Source organism: Podarcis cretensis, assembly GCF_951804945.1.
Source record: "Podarcis cretensis genome assembly, chromosome: 10".
Classification (NCBI taxonomy): Eukaryota; Metazoa; Chordata; class Lepidosauria; order Squamata; family Lacertidae; genus Podarcis; species Podarcis cretensis.
The window spans coordinates 7,047,589-7,069,818 of record NC_137179.1 but is presented as its reverse complement, the minus strand read 5'-3'; the positions used below and the strand labels follow the sequence as shown (position 1 = coordinate 7,069,818).

General features: G+C 42.9%; 1 protein-coding gene across 1 annotated transcript in view; it reads left to right on the top strand.

Moving 5' to 3' along the window:
• EXOC4 (exocyst complex component 4) overlaps window positions 1–22,230 on the top strand; it is a 376,341-nt gene that overhangs the window by 98,071 nt on the left and 256,040 nt on the right. The window contains exon 8 of the mRNA XM_079992331.1: window positions 19,406–19,551. Within this exon, the coding sequence (XP_079848457.1) occupies window positions 19,406–19,551 (146 nt within the window). The remainder of the gene's footprint in view (window positions 1–19,405; window positions 19,552–22,230) is intronic.

Sequence of the window (22,230 nt, the reverse complement as noted above, 5' to 3'; positions counted from 1 at the left end):
TTCCATCACTTCTAATCACCATTGTCTGTGCTTAGAATCCAGTCTGTAAAGGTATCTCGCGCCCCCAGCCCCCAAAGTAATAGAAGAATAAAATAAATTAAGCATAAATGAGACCAACAGACAGGTAACCCTTCAGTGGCCTGTTGTTTTAATGGTAAATATACATATTATATATGAAAACATTTTGGTTTTCAGTCGGAGTCATGAGAAAATTTTAGGGCATGATTTCCCAGCTGAGTTATGTGGAGAAGGGCTGTAACTCAGATTATCTGTTTTGCATTCAAAAAGGTTCCAGGTCACTCCCAGGAATTGCCAGCTGAAAAGGATATTAGGTAGGAAAAGTTGAGTTGAAGAGCCATTTTCTGCCAGACATTCATGGGTTAGATGGACCAATGGTCTGTCCTTGAAATTCTGTCACCTCTATGAATTATGCAGAATTGTATAATGGTTCTTACTTTGTGGATGGTGCTTTATTATGTACAGCATTTGGCAAATATCTAATTTTGCTAGTCACGATGAAGGACAAGGGCTTAGGCATGACTCTGAAGCTCTACCCCCAATTATTGGAAGTCTTGTTCAGCTAACTCTCTGCATCTCTGCATTCATCCATAGATCCCAGGGCAGTTCACAGCATAAAAATACAAGTTAAGAACAAGAAGAGAAACTAATCCAACCAATAACCCCCTTCCCACCTTCCATATCAGCTGGAAACCTTTTTTTTAACTGAAAGCTGCAACACATTCTTCTCCCAGTGCAGTACCACACTGTTCTGGTTTTCTGTACTCCACTGGAACTGTGGCATACACAAATCCCTTAAGGTTTTGATCAAGAATGGCAGAGGCATTTCCCTCTGTTCTTGGAATAAAGCAATTAGCAAGTTGAGAACGGAAAATCACTCAGGTAGAAAACTTCTTTTGCTTGTGGAAGTTTTCCCAGGTCAATCACTGAACTCTCTAGTTAAAGAACCATTAGCAGGTGATGAAAGAGACTCAATGGGATACTGGAGAGATGTTGCCAATCAGAGTAGGCAATACTTGGCTAGATGGACAAATTTAATATAAGGAATCTTCTTGTTTCCTGGCTGCCATAGAAATCCTCCTTGGGTTTTTGTTTAGTTTTAGAAGAAGAAGAAGAAGAGTTTGGATTTGATATCCCGCCTTTCACTCCCTTTAAGGAGTCTCAAAGCGGCTAACATTCTCCTTTCCCTTCCTCCCCCACAACAAACACTCTGTGAGGTGAGTGAGGCTGAGAGACTTCAAGGAAGTGTGACTGGCCCAAGGTCACCCAGCAGCTGCATGTGGAGGAGCGGAGACGCGAACCCGGTTCCCCAGATTACAAGTCTACCGCTCTTAACCACTACACCACACTGGCTCTCAATTGAGTGGACCATGCTGGACAGGATGAGGAATTGCAAGTATTGCAAACCAGTGCACATTCTTGAGCCATTGCTGATGGGCATTGCATTTGTACATCCCCAATTACGCTATGCTGAGTTTTTACTCAGAACAGTAGGTTGGCTGTAGAGAGGTATGTGAGTTTTGTTGCAAATCAAAACAAACCAAAAGTCTGCAACAGTGATTCTCATTTCTGCATATCCACAGCAAGCGGGGATTAATTATGCAAATAGCATGGATTATGCAAACGTGCTATGAAGAATTATTTGTCCAAACTCTGTTTGGCATCAGCAGAAGTATAACTATTCATATGACAACATGTGACTTCACTAGGTTACATCTTATTGTCCTAATGGTTGATAAGTGTAATAATGACGCTCTAGAGCACCATTTATTTATTTTAAACATTTTTAGCCTGCCTTATATTGTGCCTGGGCTCGTAACACTAATGAAAATGGCCACAGAAAAGCTAATAAAATAATTAAAAATAAATTTCACATAACCCATGGTCTCAGCTCTCAAATGCCCTGCTGAATAAGTAGCAGCATTTTCTGAAGATTATCAGGGGTGTATTTTGGCAAATTCTTACTGTGCAGAGGTTGATTCAGTGACAAAGGAGTAGCCACCCCCAAATCCCTGCTCCTTGCTAAATGTGTGTTGACTTAATGCAGTGATGGATATCTGATGCATATCTTAACTGGTGAGGAGGGGAATGTAGGAGAAGAGGTAATCCTATAGGTGTGTAGCCTCCAGAAAATGTGAATATAAGAAGAGCCTGCTGTATCAGCCCAATGGCTCATTTAGTCTATCACCCTGTTCTCACAGTGGCCAACCAAATGCATGTGGGAAGCCCGCGAGCCCAAAGACCCAAAGACAAGTGCACCTTCTCCTCCTGCAGTTTCCAGCAACTGGTACAGTGGCACCTCAGCTTAAGAACTTAATTCGTTCTGGAGGTCCGTTCTTAATCTGAAACTGTTCTTAACCTGAGGTACCGCTTTAGCTAATGTGGCTTCCTGCTGCCGCCGCACAATTTCTGTTCTCATCCTGAAGAAAGTTCTTAACCTGAGGTACTATTTCTGAGTTAACAGAGTCTGTAACCTGAAGCGTCTGTAATCTGATGTACCACTGTACAGTGGTACCTCAGGATGCAAACGGGATCCGTTCCGGAGCCCCGTTCGCATCCTGAAGCAAACGCAATCTGCATGTGCGTGGGTCGCGTTTTGCCACTTCTGCGCATTTTGAGCGCATGCGCGAGCAGCGAAACCCGGAAGTAACACGCTCCGTTACTTCTGGGTCGCTGCGGAGCACAACCCGAAAACGCTCAACCTGAAGCTACTTCAACCCGAGGTATGACTGCATCCAAGCACTGACGCATAGCCCTCATACTAGTAGCCACTGATAGCCTTTATCTTTCATGATTTTGTCTAATCCTCTCTTAAAACTATCCAAGTCGATGGCCATCACTACCTCCTTTTGGGAGCAAATTCCATGCTGTGTGCAGTCCTTTCTGTTGTCTGTCCTGAATCTTCCAACATTCATTTTTCGTGAGATGTCCACTGTGTTCTGAGAGGAGGAAAACTTTTCTCTATCCACTTTTTGTATGCCATGCATAAGTTTATATACTCTTTTCATGTTGGCGCTTACTTGTTCTCTAAATTAAAAAAAGCCACAAATGTTGCAATCGTTTCTCAGAGGGGAGTTGCTCCACCCCCTTCATTTCTGCCCTTTTCTGAATTTCTTACAACTTTAGTTGGGGTGACTAGAACTGTACACCGTATTTCAAATTTGGTCACACCATACATTTGTATAACAGCATTATGATACTGGCAACTCCCCCCCCCCCAATCCCTTTCCTAATGTTTCCTAATGTTTGCCTTTTCCACAACTGCTGCATATTGGGTGATCATCTTCCTCAAGCTATCTGCTACAACCCCAAAGGTCTCATTCCTGGTCAGTATGTATTTAGATTACAGTGGTACCTCGGGTTACATACGCTTCAGGTTACATACGCTTCAGGTTGCAGACTCCGCTAACCCAGAAATAGTGCTTCAGGTTAAGAACCTTGCTTCAGGATGAGAACAGAAATTGTGCTCTGGCGGCGCAGCAGCAGCAGGAGGCTCCATTAGCTAAAGTGGTGCTTCAGGTTAAGAACAGTTTCAGGTTAAGTACGGACTTCAGGAACGAATTAAGTACTTAACCTGAGGTACCACTGTATAGAATTGTAGAGTTGGAAGGGACCCTGATGATCATCTAGTTGAATCCCCTATAATGCAGGAATAGGCAACAGTCCCATATGGGGTCCCAAACTTGACATGAGCCAACAGTGTGACGCGGCAGCTAAAAAAGCCAATGCAATTCTGGGCTGCATCAATAGGAGTATAGCATCTAGATCAAGGGAAGTAATAGTGCCACTGTATTCTGCTCTGGTCAGACCTCACCTGGAGTACTGTGTCCAGTTCTGGGCACCACAGTTCAAGAAGGACACTGACAAACTGGAACGTGTCCAGAGGAGGGCAACCAAAATGGTCAAAGGCCTGGAAACAATGCCTTATGAGGAACGGCTAAGGGAGCTGGGCATGTTTAGCCTGGAGAAGAGGAGGTTAAGGGGTGATATGATAGCCATGTTCCAATATATAAAAGGATGTCACATAGAGGAGGGAGAAAGGTTGTTTTCTGCTGCTCCAGAGAAGCGGACCCGGAGCAATGGTTCCAAACTACAAGAAAGAAGATTCCACCTAAACATTAGGAAGAACTTCCTGACAGTAAGAGCTGTTCGACAGTGGAATTTGCTGCCAAGGAGTGTGGTGGAGTCTCCTTCTTTGGAGGTCTTTAAGCAGAGGCTTGACAACCATATGTCAGGAGTGCTCTGATGGTGTTTCCTGCTTGGCAGGGGGTTGGACTCGATGGCCCTTGTGGTCTCTTCCAACTCTATGATTCTATTCTATGATTCTATGATTGAACCTGCAACCTTGGCGTTATCAGCACCACACTCTAACCAAGTGAGCCATCCTGTTGTATTTGACATGCATCACTGATACTTAATTACATTGATTTGCACTTGCCATCTTGGAAAGATCCTTTTGGAGTTCTTCACAACTATTTTTTAGTTTTAACAACTCTGAACAATTTAGTACCATCCGTGAACTGCTGACCCCCAACTCTAGATTGTTTTCAGCTGTGGTGCATTAGCAAGAGATAACTTTCAGCTAACTGATGAGCATGGTAGGGCACAGGGAAGGAGATGTATTGGGCCCAAGCCATTTTGGGCTTCATTACCTCTTTGGAATTATTTAGAACAGTATCTACATAATTGATCACCCTTCTGGCCCAGGTGAGTCTCTAGCTTGCCTTGTTGGCACTTCAATTTCCCCATGGCTTCCTGGCCTTATGCCTAACATTCTGATGTTTCCCCTTTCATCCCAGGGTAGGCTTGTGTCACTGAATCCCTTGGCTTGGCACTGCTGAGATGAAGCAACGTTTCTTTGTGAGGCACAGGAATTAAATGGCAGTCGTGGGATAGATGCTGGCAAAGCTGCTCTGGAGCCATCTGCCTTACTCCTGTCTGTATGAATTGGTGTTAAGGCTGTGTGAGTTTCACAAGAGCGTCCATTTGAACTTCACACTTGCTGGTGGGAAAATAATGAAGTTGGGTTGAATAGATTTGGCTGCTGTGGTGCAACTTGCCTTCCTGTCTGTGCTCCGTTAATGCTGCTTTGCTTCTTTCAGCCATTTTAGCGGTACTTTTGTTTCTATTAGGCTAGATGGAATAATAAATAGAGGTGCAAAGCACTAAATGTAAAAAGAATACAGCTACTTGTAAGTGTGCTAGCCTTTCCCTCCTCCTCTCTGTGTGTTTAATAATCAAGTCACTATTCTCCTCCTTGGTTTTTCTCGTCTCCCCGCAGTACAAATGCTTGTGAGTAGAAGAGCAGAGAATGCAGTTTGAGAATATTGTGGTCAGTAGGGTCAGAGCAAGTGAGAAAATCCAGCAGAGGTGGCAATATGGATGGAACTCTCTGGAATATCGGTGGAATTCAAGTGGTTGTAGCACAGTAAATACAAACTTACAGTCTTTGACAGAACTCAATACCAGGCATGGAAGTGGAGGGGAGCAGGTGAAGACAGCATAATTAAGTTCTGCTGAATAGCTGGGGTTGATGCCTTCAGGGTTCAGGACATGAAAGCAGGGATGCTGTGTTCAGAGCAGCAGGTGTTGCACTTGATCCAAAACATTTGCTTAATAGAGTCGGGCAGTTCCATTATTGCCCACTACAGGTAGTTACTGCTGGCTGTGTTATTATAACCATTTATTAAATTTTAATCCAGTCCTAGCCCACAAATTGTAAAGGTCTTAACAGCAGTGCTTGAAGAGCTGTAGTGGTTGCCCATTGTTTTCGGGAAACAATTTCAGAATGCTGCTTATTACTTTTAAACCCAACTTGGATGCTACCTTGAGAAACACTTTCTATCTTGGTTTCACCGAATGCCTCAATATCATATAAAGAGGCTGCAGTTGTTGAAAGTCCAGTTGGCAGCAGTAAAGACTAGGCCCTTCTTGGCAGTGCTGTCTGACCCCTGGACCTCCCTGCCTTTGGAGGCCCATTTTAATACTTCACTACTCTATTTTAAGGAAGTTTGTAAAAAAATTCAATCTAGAAAGGATTTTTGCCTTTTCAAAGCAGCTTTGAGGAAGCAGGATGGAAACTAAATTAGCAATCATAATACATCCATGAAATACTAATACAAAAGTTTAGTAAATATAAATATGTAACTCGAGCTTCTCTCTTTAGCACAGTGCCAGAGGAAGAAAATTATTATTATTATTATTATTATTATTATTATTATTATTATTATTATTATTATTATTTATTTATTTGTACCCTGCACATTTGACTTGGTTGCCCCAGCATATATAAAAACATAATAAAACATTAAACATAAAAGTTTTCTTATACAGAACTGCCTTCAGATGTCTTCTAAAAGTTGTGTAGTTCTGTATATCCTTGACATCTGATGAGAGGGCATTCCACAGGGAGGGCGCCACTATCGCAAAGGCCATTTGCCTGGTTTCCTATAGCCTCACTTTTCACCATGAGGGAACCACCAGAAGTCCCTCAGTGCTGGACCTCAGTGTCTGGGCTGAACGATGGGGGTTGAGACGCTCCTTCAGGTATGCAGGGTCGAGGTCATTTAGGGCTGTAAGGTCAGCACCAACTGAGATCTGGAGCTGTAGTTAAGATCCTTTTAATGATATTGTCACTGACTTCAGAAAGACACCAGGTTTGGGTCGAGAGGTGGGAGCTCTCTGGGCCTCACACATATATGGGCAGAAGTTTTCCAGCACACACAAACAGCTGGTAATTTGCATGGTAGTGTCCCACACTTCAGCCTGCAGGTTACCTGCAGTAACTGTGCGCCCTGTCTGTTTAAACCATCATTATTGCCAATGCTTATGATTCCCTTCTTTGAGTAAAGCAATGCAGATATACCTCAGGAATTCAGCAGCTCCTTTCAGATTGGCACGTCTATCTTTTTGTGGCATGTCTGCTTAAAAGCACAAAGCGAGGACTGTAGGCAAGGCTGCACACAGTACCTTGAAACTAATGACAATGCTGCTTTTCCTAATCCCATTATGGGAAGCCCAGTATCATTAGATGCAAGCGGCGCTGTTTAGCTTCACTTGATAAGTTGATGAAAGAAAGGCTGGGGAAAAGGCTCTCTGATGCAGAAACGCACTTACACTTCTGCTGTAATGGAGCATGTTTGGAAACATTATAATCCGCTTAACGGTGGCATTTTGGTCGCCCAGTGTTGTGCTTTTCATAGCGGAGTGTAAATGACAAAAGAAATGTGGGGTGGAGCATGAAGGCTTTTTAAAAAAAAATAAGGCAAAAGAAAGAAAGAAATGGTTTATGTTGCAACTTCATGCGTAGATATTTCCCTCCTTTTAACAGCTTCTTTGTGAATCTTCTCTTTGCTGTGAGCTCCCCCCTCTGGTATTAGTTTCTCACCTATTCACTTTTAAACTGCTCTAGTGAAGCCAGTAAAAGCTTTGCTGGACAGGATGAATTGGAAGTGAGTATGTGTTTGGTGTTTGGAGGAGATAGGAAATGGTCTTTCCTGCTGCCTTTCTAGAAGGCTTGGAAATATGGTTGACATCTTTTCAATCAGGCTGGGACTTAGCAACACAATTCAGAGTGCTAGAAAACTGGCTTAAAAACAGCTGTGGTTTTGCACAATACTTGTTTAATTTCACTGGGGCTTGTGGAAGAGAGGTTTGAGGTAGGGAGATGCCCTTGATCAGCAGTGCAAATTTGTGATTCCATATGATGGTTGTCTTCTGAAAGCTTGTACTGTTGTGGACCTTCAGTTTTAAAGTCTGAACGTATGGGTGTGGATGTGTGTGGGTGTGGGTGTGGATGTTTGATGTTTATTACTTTTACAATTATACTTTTCTGAGGGAGGCAGGGTAGCATACCTCCCCCCCCCCCATTTTATACCTGTAACAAGCCTGTAACAAACCTGTAACAAGGTAAACAAGGTTGACTGGCTCAAAGTCTTTCCAAGAGTTTGAGCAGTTATTTGAAGGGAAGCACATTCTGGTTTTTTGGCAGTGGCCCGGGGACCAAGGAAGCCTGAATGCTTTGCCTTCCATAGAAAACATCGTTGCAAAGGGGAGACAAGTGTGTCTCTGTCCAGCCATCCAATCATCTGAAGGAGCTGCTGCTGGGAGCTGTTTTTTCCTCACAGAAAGATCATTCTACCCCAGTTGCTAATTTCCTGGGACTGTGAAACTGAAGGGAAGCTGGGTCTGGTTCCATCTGTTAGCCAGGGGAACAAGTTGCTAGGTTTCGTGTATATATACGAGCTTTGGGTATGCAGGCTGGATATTATCGCAACCTGTTGCAAGCCAGTTTGAGAATCATTCGCTTGAGAGCTAGGTCTTAAATCTTCTACAGAAAGGAAGAATACTTGAACCCTTGGTGTAGCACTCCCTAGACCCTAGCAGCTTTCATTCACGCAGGTTTAGATTTGTACAATTAATACAACTCCAATTTCTAACCTGTAGGAAAGAAGTGGTTTCTGGGTTTGTTTGGTATATCTCATTTAATTCAAATTCAAAAACCCACCAGGTAAGAGCATACTATGTAAAGACATTTCTGAATTGTACTGGCTATTCAACACCCATTTTTAGTGGCCTGCCTATAACTAGAATCAGCTTTACTGTTTTACACTTTTATACTTCCTTAGGCATTTGGTTAAATGCTGCATCATCAGTTGCTACTTTCCTACTATTCTCGACCCATCTTGCATATTGGCTAGTAGATCTAGTTGAGATACCTGCATTGCAGGGGTTGGACTCAATGATTCCCGGGGTCCTTTGCAAGCTACAATTCTATGTTTCTTCTTAATGTCAATATAGAATTGACTTTCTCTCTTTTCCCTTTCCTCTGTCTGTGAAATAGGCTATCCTCTCAATCACTTATACTTTGCAAATTCCTTTTTTTAAAACATCAGCTTTCCCTTGAGCCTCATTATGGCACCAGAACCAGCCTTTGTAACAGGAGTAGGGAAATTGTGGTCTTCCAGGTGTTGTTGGACTCCGAACAGCATCAGCCGCCATGAGGGTAGCCAATGGTCAGGCCTGAGGGGGGAACTGTAGTCCAATAGTATCTGGACAGCAATACATTCCTCACCACTGCCCTTTAGAATCATAGAATCATAGAATTATGGATTTTGAGTGCGACCTTAATAGATTAAAACCTGCTGGATGCATTTTGATCCAAGGTTTCTTAGTGGCATTAATAGTATTTGTATGTACAATGTTTTAGCTATTCAGAATTTTTGGCACAGGGAGGTATATGTGCTTGGCCTGATCTGAGACTATCAGATATCTAAAGAAAGACTATTATTCCCAATATTTCGGTTTAGACACAGTTTAGCCATTGTTTGTTGGGTGCTAACAAACTGTGGGCTAGGCAAGACTGCAGCGGTCAGCAACCTTTTTCATCCGTGGGCCGGTCCATGTGGTAGGCCGGACTCTATTTTGGAAAAAAAAATAATGAATGAATTTCTATGCCCCAGAAATAACCCAGAGATGCATTTTAAATAAAAGCACACATACTACTCATGTAAAAATGTGCTGACTTCTGGACCATCCGTGGGCCAGATTGAGAAGGCGATTGGGCTGCATCCGGCCCATGGGCCTTAGGTTGCCTACCCCTGGGCAAGAGCCTTCTATGTTTTTGTGCTTTTTAGAAGATCAAACCTATCCATTCTTAAGGAAATGAGCCCTGAGTGCTCACTGGAAGGACAGATCGTGAAGCTGAGACTCCAAGACTTTGGCCACCTCATGAGAAGAGAAGACTCCCTGGAAAAGACCCTGATGTTGGGGAAGATGGAGGGCACAAGGAGAAGGGGACGACAGAGGACGAGATGGTGGGACAGTGTTCTTGAAGAGACCAACATGAGTTTGACCAAATTGAGGGAGGCAGTGGAAGACAGGAGTGCCTGGCGTGCTCTGGTCCATGGGGTCACGAAGAGTCGGACACGACTAAACGACTAAACAACAGCAACAACAAAGCACCAGCAGTTTCAAACCTGGGACTCACATGCCTTCATCTCTGCAAGACTGCAGGAAGGAACTGCTAGCCTGCTCTCTGCTGCACTGCAGCAACTCCCTTTGCACTTCCTGGAGAGTGTTATTGCAGACACAAAGGAGTCTGTAGTGTTCCACTTGGTCTTGTTCTACTCATGTCTCTGACCTAGACTCTCATTCCGGGAAATTTGTTGCTGGGACACAGACCAGGTTTTTCTTGAAATACCCACCCATGCTTATTACCTGAAGCCCTGATTTATGTGGCTTGGCATGGAGGACTTGTGCAGCCCACAACTATTTGCTGTGTAGCACCTTCTGGGGTACCCCTACTTTTTTCATGGCATCAAGATCTCCGTGGGAGCTGATAAAGTTCCAACTTCCAACAGGGCATAAGACAATAAATCAGAAAACCTGCAGTATGGTGCACCTTTCCCTACCCTTACCCAAACAAGCAGAGTCAGGTTAAGCCGTAGGACAGCAGTGGGACATCACAGGCTCGGTATTGGAATGTGGCCCTCCAGATCTCTTTATTTGGCCCTCAGGAATTTGAAGCCACAACAAGTAGTGAGGCTTACTGGTGGTTGACGCTCTTCTTTTTGCCAAACCCCACACCATGGGCATACACAGGATTTATGTTAGCGGGGACAGACTTTTTGTTTTGGGGGGGGCCAGAACCAAGCTGTTAGTTAAGTATTTCTATTTATTTACTTGATTTGGGCATGGGGCAGCTGCATCCCCCTGCATGCCCATGCCCCCCCAACTTCCATCTGTTAATTCAGTGCTCCCTGAAGTTCTAGACTCACCCTGGTAATGATGTTTTGGGTGTTGTTGTTTTTAAATGTTTTTATAGGCTCTTGACAGAAATATAGGAGGGATCTCCAGAGAACATAAATACTTTTGAACCATGCCACTCAAGGTTTCTGAAAGGGAACAAATGTACTGGGGCCTCTCTTATTGAATATTTTGTCACGTTTGCAAAATAGGATGCCAGCAATACTCCTGAGCTCTAACGGCATTGGATTCTGGGAAGAGGAAATGTGGGTTGCGTCAAGGTGTCTGAGAAAGCATTCCATTCCCTGGAAGAGAGGATTTTTAAGGATAAGCAGAGAAGGGGAGAATCCCAAGGCATTTTCTTCCCTTCCTCCCTGCCTTAGGAATATTACGGATTTTTACTCAAGTGCCTGATTAAATTTGACATTTGAAAATAGAACTTCATGCAGAAATGAGTACTGTACTTCTGAGCATTTTAATTAAGATGTTTAGTTCCTGTCAAAGCTTGATAGTTCTTTCCCCCTTTCCCCCCTCCCTCCCTTTTAAGGGTGACACATCTTCAACTTCTGAAATTTCCGAAACCTGTACTTAACCTTTAATCGTCATTCCATTTACATAGGAGTCTGATTAACAACTTTCTAAAGTTCAGGAGCTTGGAGTAAATGAAACTAAGCCCTTTTTTGGAGTCTGTTATTAAGTAGTGGCATTTAATGAAGACTGAGGGCATATACTGTTACCATCTTGACTGCAGCAGGATGTCTTAAGTAATTAGTTGGAAGGATGAAGAACATGAAATACACTGTATTATCTAAGAGTTAACATGCTTGGTATTTAAACAGTATGCCATCTCCCCGGGCCCTCTCCCCCTGCTAGTGAATTGTAAGTGCTAGCCTCTGAATCATCTACTTGTTCTTAGAGCAGCGCCAGATTTAGGGTGGTTCAGGCAGTTCCCCCACATAGGGCTTTGAGGCGAAGAAAAAAGGAATTACTGTGAAAGTATGAAATATTTAGGGGGAGTGCTGAATGTTGTCCTTACGTAGGGTGCTGTATTACCAAAGTCCACCCCTGCTTATAGCACCTTAGTACATTAGCAATTAACATTATAGTGTTCAGTCCCAGCTCCTGCCAACCTAGCAGTTCGAAAGCACAAAGTGCAAGTAGATAAACAGGTACTGCTCCAGTGGGAAGGTAAACGGCGTTTCCGTGTGCTGCTCTGGTTCGCCAGAAGCGGCTTAGTCATGCTGGCCACATGACCCGGAAGCTGTCTGCGGACAAACGCCGGCTCCCTTGGCTAATAAAGCGAGATGAGCGCCGCAACCCCAGAGTCGGTCACGACTGGACCTAATGGTCAGGGGTCCCTTTACCTTTACCTTTTTACATTAACGATTAAATATGTTGCAGGCATTGAACAACATTGCATGGCCACAATTTGCAAAACTTAAGGTCTCAGTAAGGAAGAGAGGTGTGATAGTTTGTGGTCATGATATTCTTCTCCCCACCCTGATCATTGTTGATCCATTGAGCCAATCCCTTTCTGGCAGGCATTCAACCAAGTTTTAAAAGACTCTATTGCACACTGAGCTGACCAGGATTTGCCACTATACATTAAGTTCCCTAGGAAACCCTCACCTTCCAATAGTCCCATTTTTTATTTTTTTAAAAGGTTGGGCCTTCTCTATCTTTGCATTTGGACATGCGGAGCTTAAGTTGACGTCCCAGGGCTTAGGTACCATGATCTTGGAGGTAGGCTGGGTGGCTTTGTGTACTGCATGTAGACATGACATTTTTAAATGCATGCCTAAAATTTGCTTTGTGTCACTTGACTCTGAAATCTAAAGACCATTGGTGGCTCTCTAGTTCATCTCTTTTGCTGTCCTTTGAGATAGCAGTGTGGTCCTCTAGGTATAGGGATATGAAGCAGACGAAATACTGCAGTATCCCTAAACAGCTTTTCAGTGGGGAAAAAGTGTGTGGGGGACGACGATGACAAAAACCTACTAAAATGTTGGTTAATGAATGAGGTCATGGTGAGAGGAGAAAGGGGTGTATATGATACTTATTTTAACCTCAACATAATTGTATGTATGGAAAAGAAGTTCAGCAACTGTTGATTTTTACCTCTACAGCTTCATGTTGTGCTATTTGTTATCTCTCTTTGGACAAACTGGGGACCAAAAATAATATAAATGTATTTGAGTTTGGGTTTGATAGTAATTTTTTTAAAAAAAGGAAGAGGAAAAGGGTCATTTGGCTGCTCCCCCATCACGCCACAGAATTCCTTTGTTTTGCAGACATGCAGGAATATTGCAGGGATACATGCAGGAATATTGGTGTAGGAAATCACTGCACATGAGTTGTGCTTATTTGTGGGTGTTGCCATTAAAAATTTGTCTGGTCCTTAAGAAGGCTTTAAGAAAAATCAAAATGTATTTAATGCCCAGCTCCTACTGAATGATGGTGGTGGTGGTGATGATGTAATGACTCATTTGTTCACCACATCTTTGGAAGAAGTAGTTGATTCTTTACTTGCTTTAAGAGGCCTTGAGCTTTTTATCATCCTTTCCTCCAACTGCTTTTAAAGATTTTTGTGACCAAAACTACAAAGGACACTTTGTAATTAATTATTGTACTCATGGGTCACGTTTCCAGAAGAGATCTGCAGCAGATAATACAACTGAAGGGATGTTTTGATGGGGAAAGCTTTGAAGAGTGACAGCTGACAGGTGTCTGCTGTTGTCTCTGTCAAGTTCTTTCTCCAGTATCAATTCATGTCTTCCTCTTCTCCCTCCCCTAACATATTGTGTACTTAACATCCTACTATTTATTGGCTTCATTTGCCTTGACTCGGAAACTCTCTGTGGTTAGTCAAATAGATAAATTCGGGTTGTGCTGTTTGCTTGGGGTTGATGGGAAATAAACCTCTGGATGGGAATGATGATTAGGTCTGCAAACTTTCACCGGCAGATTAATCAACTAAGACTTTAGCTCATGATTGGGCAGCCTTTGGTCCTCCAGCCGCTACTAGACTTCACTCCCATCCTTGAACCTTGGCCATGCAGAGTGAGTTTGATGGGAGTTGGATTCCAACCATGTCTGAAACACCATCGGTTCCCCATCCCATCTGAAGCTGCTCATTGGAGAACTGAGAATTGTTTGTTTATTTTTTTGAAGCTATTTTGGTTCTATAATGATAACCAAACAGGAAATTTAAAAAAAAAGAAAGAAAAGAAAATGATCAAGGTGGTCTTTCCTCCCAGGAGTGAGCAACTTATTTTAATGAATGGTTAGTTATCTCACACTTTATTTTTTCAATAAGGCATCCTTACTGTGGCATTGGCAATCTGCAAACCTACTGAAATTTAATTGATTTGGTTAAAAGCCAGATTATTAATCAACTAAAATTAATGAGCTGTTTGACAGCCCTACTGATGATGCTTAATTTGTGTATAGCATAGGAAGAATTCAACCCTGCTATCATTTTAGAGATGGAAATATTGCTGGATTTGTCACTCCCCTTGAAGTGTGTGAGGTGGGTCTACTGCATGTTTGTCAGATCTACTTTGTTTTTCATATGAACCCCAAGACTTGCCAAGCAGAGCTAGGTTACAAAAGGCATCTATTTGGAATTAAGAACAGTATTTCTCTAAGTACATTCTGAGCCTCAGATTTGAGATAGGGCCAAATGAAGCTCTTTGAGTTGAGGTGATGGGGCTTCTTCCTTCTAGGTAAAGGGACCCCTGAACATTAGGTCCAGTCGTGGCCAACTCTGGGGTTGCAGCACTCATCTCGCTTTATTGGCTGAGGGAGCCGGCATACAGTTTCTGGGTCATGTGGCCAGCATGACTAAGCCGCTTCTGGCGAACCAGAGCAGCGCACGGAAACGCCATTTACCTTCCCGCCAGAGTGGTACCTATTTATCTACTTACACTTTTAGGGCGTGCTTTTGAACTGCTAGGTTGGCAGGAGTCCTTCTATGTAGCTCTTAACATATCCTCATGGCTATCCTTCATTGTTTCCCAACAAGCTCAGGTCATTGCCAGTGGTTTGCAACCATCATCCCCCAATGAACCATGAAAGCTGCTGAGGGTCTTGGCAGACCAGTTGCTGTTTCCTTTCTGTGCACTGTAGCAACTGTAATGCACTGTGCTAGATTCTATATGGTTTTTAATCATATTTTTATTGCTTTTTATTCCTTATATTGCATTAAGTTTTGAATTCCATAGTACAGCGGTACCTCGAGTTACATACGCTTCAGGTTACATACGCTTCAGGTTACAGACTCCGCTAACCCAGAAATTGTGCTTCAGGTTAAGAACTTTGCTTCAGGATGAGAACAGAAATCGTGCTCCAGAGGCGCAGCAGCAGCAGGAGGCCCCATTAGCTAAAGTGGTGCTTCAGGTTAAGAACAGTTTCAGGTTAAGTACGGACCTCAGGAACGAATTAAGTACTTAACCCGAGGTACCACTGTACTCAAATTGTAAGCACAAATGCATGCAGTTGGAATGGACCATGAGGATTATCAGGTCCAGCCCTTCAATGCAGTAATATGCAGCTGTCCCAAACAGGGATCGAACCTGCAACCTTGGCACTATCAGCACCACGCTCTAACCATCTGAACTACCCAGTGCTGCCAGGGTGCGGAGGGAGCTGCATGTCTAAATGCACCCCCCTCTTCCAACAAAACAAAAATAAACTCTGGACACAAACTAACAGCATCAGAAGGAGAAGGGTTTAGCGTAGCTTTCTCTCTGCATAGGCCTGCATTGTGAGAAAACTGCAAATATCTGTCCATTTGCTGCCAAATAAGGCAACACACAAACCTGTCAATTTGCCACAGACCTGTTGCGGCTTCTTAGTGAAGTATACGAAAGGAATAGCCGTGCATATGGATTTTTTTTAAAAATATAAACAAGTAAGAGGGTAGGGTAAGTTTGTATTGGGCGTTTGGAAAGTGTGGAGTGCTGCTTCACAGCACACACAGTGAAATGGAGCCCTGGCCAGAATGAGATGTCCGGGCATTCCCAGAGAGAACAACAAGCCTGTTCGGAAGGCAGTGGCAGCTGAAGGAAGAGGAAAAGAAGACTGCCCCACTGCCGCTTTACACAGTGGCCACGGCAACCCCTCTCTCAGGTGCCACCCCCCTGCCACATTGGCAGACTATTGGGGTTGCTGCAGTAGGCTAACAGCTATTCCCCCAGAGTACTTAGGTTTTAGTTTTAGCTTTTGGAAATAGTAGTAGTAATAATAATAATAATAATAATAATAATAATAATAATAATAATGCTTCATTGGATCTCTCTGCTGTCATGTCCAGATTTGTTTGTGATTAGTGTCTAATACACGGATGGCTACATTCAACCTCTGTTGAACAGGAAGTCAGAAGTCCTTGTTATAGATGGATGGGATGCTGCAAACTGTACAGTCACTCATAAATCTTGCTCTTTATGCATTTGATTAACGTCTAACAAGGATTTTGATGGATGGCTTTGCAACGAATAATTAAACATTGTAGGACCAAACACTCGTGGCCTTACTTCATCCTCAGGCAAATATTACTAATCACTTCAGTGAGCAGAAAAAATTGGGTTGTGTAGCTGCATGTTTGCCAGCCCCCTCCTCGCCTACCAGTTTCAAGCTGTAAAATTTAAGTTTGGTTTTTTGTTTTTGTTTTTTTTACAGTTTTTGGTTTATAACTAAATATGTAGTTCGGGAAATATTAGAAGAGACCTGCTGGAGGGACTGACGTTGATAGTGGGGTATGACTTTTACTAGCCTCTAACAGGGCACATGGAAGAGAAGGGGGAAAAAGGTACTTGATAAGTATTAGATGGTGATGATTATGATAATCATCCAAATTAACAACAACAATGGTAATTGCTGTTGCTCTGTGAACCTGGTACTGCAGGATGCTAATTAGAGAAAATCTCCAGCAATTCTTTTCTCCCCACTGTTGGCCCTCAAATGTGAATGTTTTGCCTAAAGTTCTAAGAATTCTCAGCCAGCTTTGCCCCTTGTCCCTCCTACATTTTCTGTAGCACCCGGCCACTGCTCCAATTTCATGTGTTGCAAGATGAAAGTTAAGGCTCTTGAACCCCACTCAGGACTCCTTGAAAGCAGAGAGGTGTGCAAGTCTGGCAGATATGGAGACAGTTTAGACTGGACCGCTCTTCCCATAATGCCCAGGAAACATTTTGTATTCAAATGCTGCGTGCTTGTTTGCGAAGGAGCCTGGTTGGTGGTGCCCAACTCGCTTTCCTCATGAGCTTACTGACGACTTGGCTTTCTGAAATCTGTGTGCTTGAGAAAGTAACTCAGGAATAACCAACTGTAGTGAACATACCAAAGATTTAAAGCACCCTCCCCTAAGAATCCTGGGAACTGTACTTTGTTTAGGGTGCTGGGAATTGTAGCTCCATGAGGGTATAAACTATGTTTACATAAGCAGAGGTTGGCTGGCCTTCTGTTGTTTTTTTTTTTTATATATATAGAATATTTATTAAGGTTTTTTAGAATATTACAATAAAAAAGAAAAAAGAAAATAACAAAAATACAAAATAAAAATAGTAAAAAACATACAGATTTTCCATTGCTAATTTTCCATTAGCTTATTTCCCGGACCTCCTCATACCTCCCTTTTTTGTATTCCACTTCAAATTGTTGTTTCAGCAAATCCTTACCATTACTTTTTAACCTGTTTATAACCCTTTTTTCATATTATCTTAAAGCATTACAGCTGGAAACCGGCTGACCTTCTGTCATGGTTGCTTTAGTTGAGATTCCAGGGGGTTGGACTAGATGTCCCTTGGGGGTCCCTTCCAACTGTACAATTCTATCATTCTGTGATTTCCCAGGATTCTTTGGGGTGGAGGGGGATATGTTTTAAGTGTACAGTATGGTGTTTCTGCAGCCTGGTAGTATTCCTGGCTTTTTGATACGATATGCATATTTCTGAGCTTATGTTCTTTATCCACATTCTACGGTTTTCGGTGCACATTAGCTTGTACGCCTTGTATACCTTCCAAAAACATAATGTGTGACTCTGCCTTTAAAAGCGAACAAAGCAAGCAGATAAGTTGCCGTGAAATATGGCCACACACACACTGCTGTTTTCTTTGCACTGGAATGAGAACACATCAGAAGTCTCTCTGCTGGTGAACTAATTGAGATAGTTAGGGATAGAAATCAGGTTATCTTTATTTAATTTTGTTGTATCTTTTTTTAAAAAAAGAATTCTCAGTTGTGTCTAATTAGCAGCTTAGTACTGTTGGCCTGGTTGTTATTTCATGCTAATTTGTTTAAATAAGATCCTTCCTTCACTGATACATTCCACTTGTTACCTACAGTGTGCTCTCTTATTACATTAGGCAGCTTCCTAACAGGGTGAATTATGGTTACCAATAATCCTGCTATGCTGTTATGGGCCCCAGGTGTTGTCAGTGCTCTAATATGTGCTGATCAAAATAATTTATTTTTCTGCTTTTTAAAAAAACTTCATTTTTCACTCTAAGCCAGTGCAAAGAACTTTGTGAACTGTACCTTGTTGTGGTTTTGCTGGAAAATCACAGGGGATATCCTCCTTACAGAAGAACATTTCCCATGGCTTCCTGCAAAGAGGGAGTGGTTGTTAACTTAGTCTAGATCTGTATTGAATATGCTCATCTGAAGACAGTGGGTTCTTTTTGAATGCTACAAAATTTGATCCAGTGTGGCAGACTAAATTTTTGTCTGTGAAGCAAACATTTGCTGAGAGGGCATCAGTAAATCTCTGAATGCTCAGGAATTTTGGTGAAACTTTTGCTGCAAATTTAAATTTTACTGCCCTTTTTAGAGCAATCTAAAGGAGTGTCTTCTACAAGATGATTTCATTCCAAATGACATGGGCTGTGTTGACACCTAAATGTTACTGTTATTATTTAATGTGTGCATATACTGCTTTTTGTTGAAAGTGACCTCAAAGCAGTTTACAAAAATAAATCACAAAACACAATTATAACAACGGTTAAATATCAGCACCAGTATCAATAATATCTATAATAAAAAACCCAAATCAGTACTATAAAATAAAGATTCAAAAACAGCCTAACCATAGCCATCAAAATCTAGGAAAAACAAAAACATATTTTAATTTAAAATTGAACTCCCAACCATAACTTGGCTATCCTAGCCTTCAAAAGGAGGATATTTCAGAACTGAGGCACCACTACCCTACTAGAGTCATTGTTGTTGTTGTTGTTGTTGTGCTGCCCCTCTGAGTGGGTTGCCCCAGCCACTCTGGGCAGCTTCCAACAAATTAAAACACAGTACAACATCAAACATTAAAAACCTCCCTGAACAGGGCTGCCTTCAGATGTCTTCTAAAAGTCAGATAGTTGTTTATTTCCTTGACATCCAGTGAAAGGGAGTTCCACAGCCATTCCACACCAAATGGCTGTCGTGTTAGTTGTTCAGAAATCTGCCAGGTTGATGCGTAGAACCAAAAGCTTTCTTCTGATGAGAGTTTTAATCTGATGGTAAACTTTTGTGCAGACTGTATTCATGGATTGTATGGGGTAGTTTTCCGGCATTAATTTGAGACTTTGTTTACAAAGCCTTTTAAAAACGTGCTTCTTAAAATGCTGTTCCTCCCTCCCTTTCTCTCCAGATGCTGCTCACGGAGTACTTGGATATGAAAAATACACGGGCATCTTCGGAGCCATCAGCTCAGCTTAGTTATGCCAGCTCGGGACGGGAATTTGCAGCATTCTTTGCAAAAAAGAAACCCCAGAGGCCTAAAACCTCCCTCTTCAAGTGAGTGCAGCACTGCTTCTCTGTTCCAAACTGTGCTTTGCATAGGGATTTTCCAGTCCATCTTCAGTACTGCTCTGTGCTTGATAGTTAACCAGCTTTATTTTTAAGAGGAAAGGTGGGTGATTAATTTAGGGAGGAGTGCTGCAAACACTTAGGTCACGTGGAAGTCAGACGTATGATGCAAATGGACCCCCCCCCCCCCATTTTCACATTAAATGTGGGTCTCCCTGACCCGAGTTTTCTAAAGGAGGCATGAGAGTTGGAATCCTGGCGGAGAAATGGTGATAAATGGTAGTGGAAGGGGAGTCTGATACTCTTCTCTCCCCCCCGAGACACAGTATAAGACTGCTGTATCCATCTTCATGAATTGGGGAAGGCAGAGAGGCTGGGCAAGCTTATTGTTCCTCTGAGGGTATAGAGAACATACACATACAAATAATGTTGCAGAGGAGGAAAAGGTTGCTGGTTCTTGCAACTGTCTGAATAAATCATTGGAGTTGTTTTGGCTCCACAGCTGAAGTTCAGCCACTTCTATTTGGTTCAGAATTCTCCACATCCGACTGACTTACACTCTTGCACAGACATGCGTGGGAACATGTGTTACAGAAAGTTATAGAATGACAAGGGCAAAGCTTGATCTGTGTTGGCAGTTGTGCTTCTTCTGTTCCATTCTGTTTTGATTAACTCAAGAATTCTGTCCTTGGTCCATTGTGTGCCTCTTTCGCTTGATGCTGCTTCAACTGGATGCTGTTAATCACTGCCATGATTTTTTTTAGTCAACATTTTAAACATGAGTGATTCTCGGGTTCATCTTTTGTACTTCTGGCTTCCAGCCTTCATACAGCAGTGTCACTGCCCTGCATTTTTTACTTTTCTTTTACCATTTTCTTGGCTTTTCTTTTGGAGACCAATAGCCCAGAATAAGCCCCTTTGATTAATTAGTGGTAAACTGGAAATGCATCTTTTAAATTAATCACTGGGACTATGGCATCATGGATTAGATGTCTCTCTTGGTCTCAGTTTCCTTTATATATGCATACGTGCCCATTCGACTGCTTCAATCTCAGAATTGGCACTTTTACAAGTATCGCATATTGTTCATTCTGCACTTGCAAGGAATCAAACCTTCAGTGTAGCAGCACCTTCTCTTTGGAACAACCTGTCCATTAATATTAGGCAAATGCCTCTGCCTGTAATGTCTTTGGTGCCTGTTCACTTTTCCTCCCAGAAAGCCTATCTATGCCTATAATTTTATCACGTGTAATTACTGTAATTGTTTTAAAATGTGCTATATAGTCACACTGTTGCGTAAGGTAAAAAAAGGTAAAGGACCCCTGGACAGTTAAGTCCAGTTAAAGGCAACTATGGGATTGTGGCGCTCATCTTGCTTCAGGCCAAGGGAGCCGGCGTTTGTCCTCAGAAGCTTTTCGAGTCATGTGGCCAGCATGACTAAACCGCTTCTGGCGCAACGCAACACCATGATGGAGACCAGAGCACACAGAAACGTTGTTTACCTTCCGGCCATGGCAGTACCTATTTGTCTACTTGCACTGGCGTCCTTTCAAACTGCTAGGTTGGCAGAAGTTGGGACAGAGCAATGGGAGCTCAGCCTGTTGTGCAGATTCGAACTGCTGGCCTTCCAGTTGGCAAGCCCAAGAAGCTCAGTGGTTTAGACCACGGCGCCTTCTCCCCTGTTGTGTGGGAATTGCAGGCAGCCTGCAACTTCACACTCAGCATCAAAGGACTAGAACCTTGTTGAGATTCCCTCATAGATTCCCTGGAAGGTTTGGATTTCTTGCAGTTTCCCTGCTGATCCTGAACTGCTCCCATCCCCTGTTGCTTGGCATGTTAGCCCGTCAGCTTCATTGCTCCAGCCCTACGCACTCATTTCTGTCTGACGAAAATGAAGTAAGGCATAATTGCTTAATAAGAAGCACATGTCCCCTGCTGCTCATTCTCTTGTCATTGCTTTAACCACAATGACAGCCATGCTTGCTGGGAACTCTGGTTGCTTTATCTGTCAGCTGTCACTGCATCTGCAGAGATCTTGCCATTAAAATGGCATTTTTCATCGCGTTGAGAGGTGTAGTTGTTTGATAATGCCTCGGTCGTGCTGTTTTCTTCTTCCTTTGGTGTTTGTCTCACCACACAGAGCAGCTGTCTCCCAACCCTCTTTCCCATTTAGAGGGCCATCCACCTGCCAGAAGGCTCTCTGCATTTTCAAGAGCCCTCCTTGAGTAATCAGGCTAAGTTATGGAGAGGGCCCTAGCTCAGTGGTAGAGCATCTGGTTGTTTACCCCATCCTCTCTAGGTATGGCTGGGTCCCCTGCTTGAAGCCCTTGAGAGCTGCTTCCAGTCAGAGCAGACAATGCTGAGCTAGTTGGGCCAATGCTCTGTCTTGGTGTAAGGCAGCTTTCTATGTTCCTTTGAGTTATCATACAGACAGAATAGGGAGGCCTGCTGCTAGGCAGACTTGCATGGCCACCTAAAGTGGCATTTTCCCAGGACGTTTTCTTTCCTTCTGTAATGGTTGTGGAAGAGACTGTTCTTCCTACCTTATAAGCAGAGGGCTTTAGAGAGTCGTGTGTCTGGGGTAAAACTCTTAAAGCAGGGGTCAGCAAACTTTTTCAGCAGGGGGCCAGTCCACTGTCCCTCAGATCTTGTAGGGGGCCGTACTAT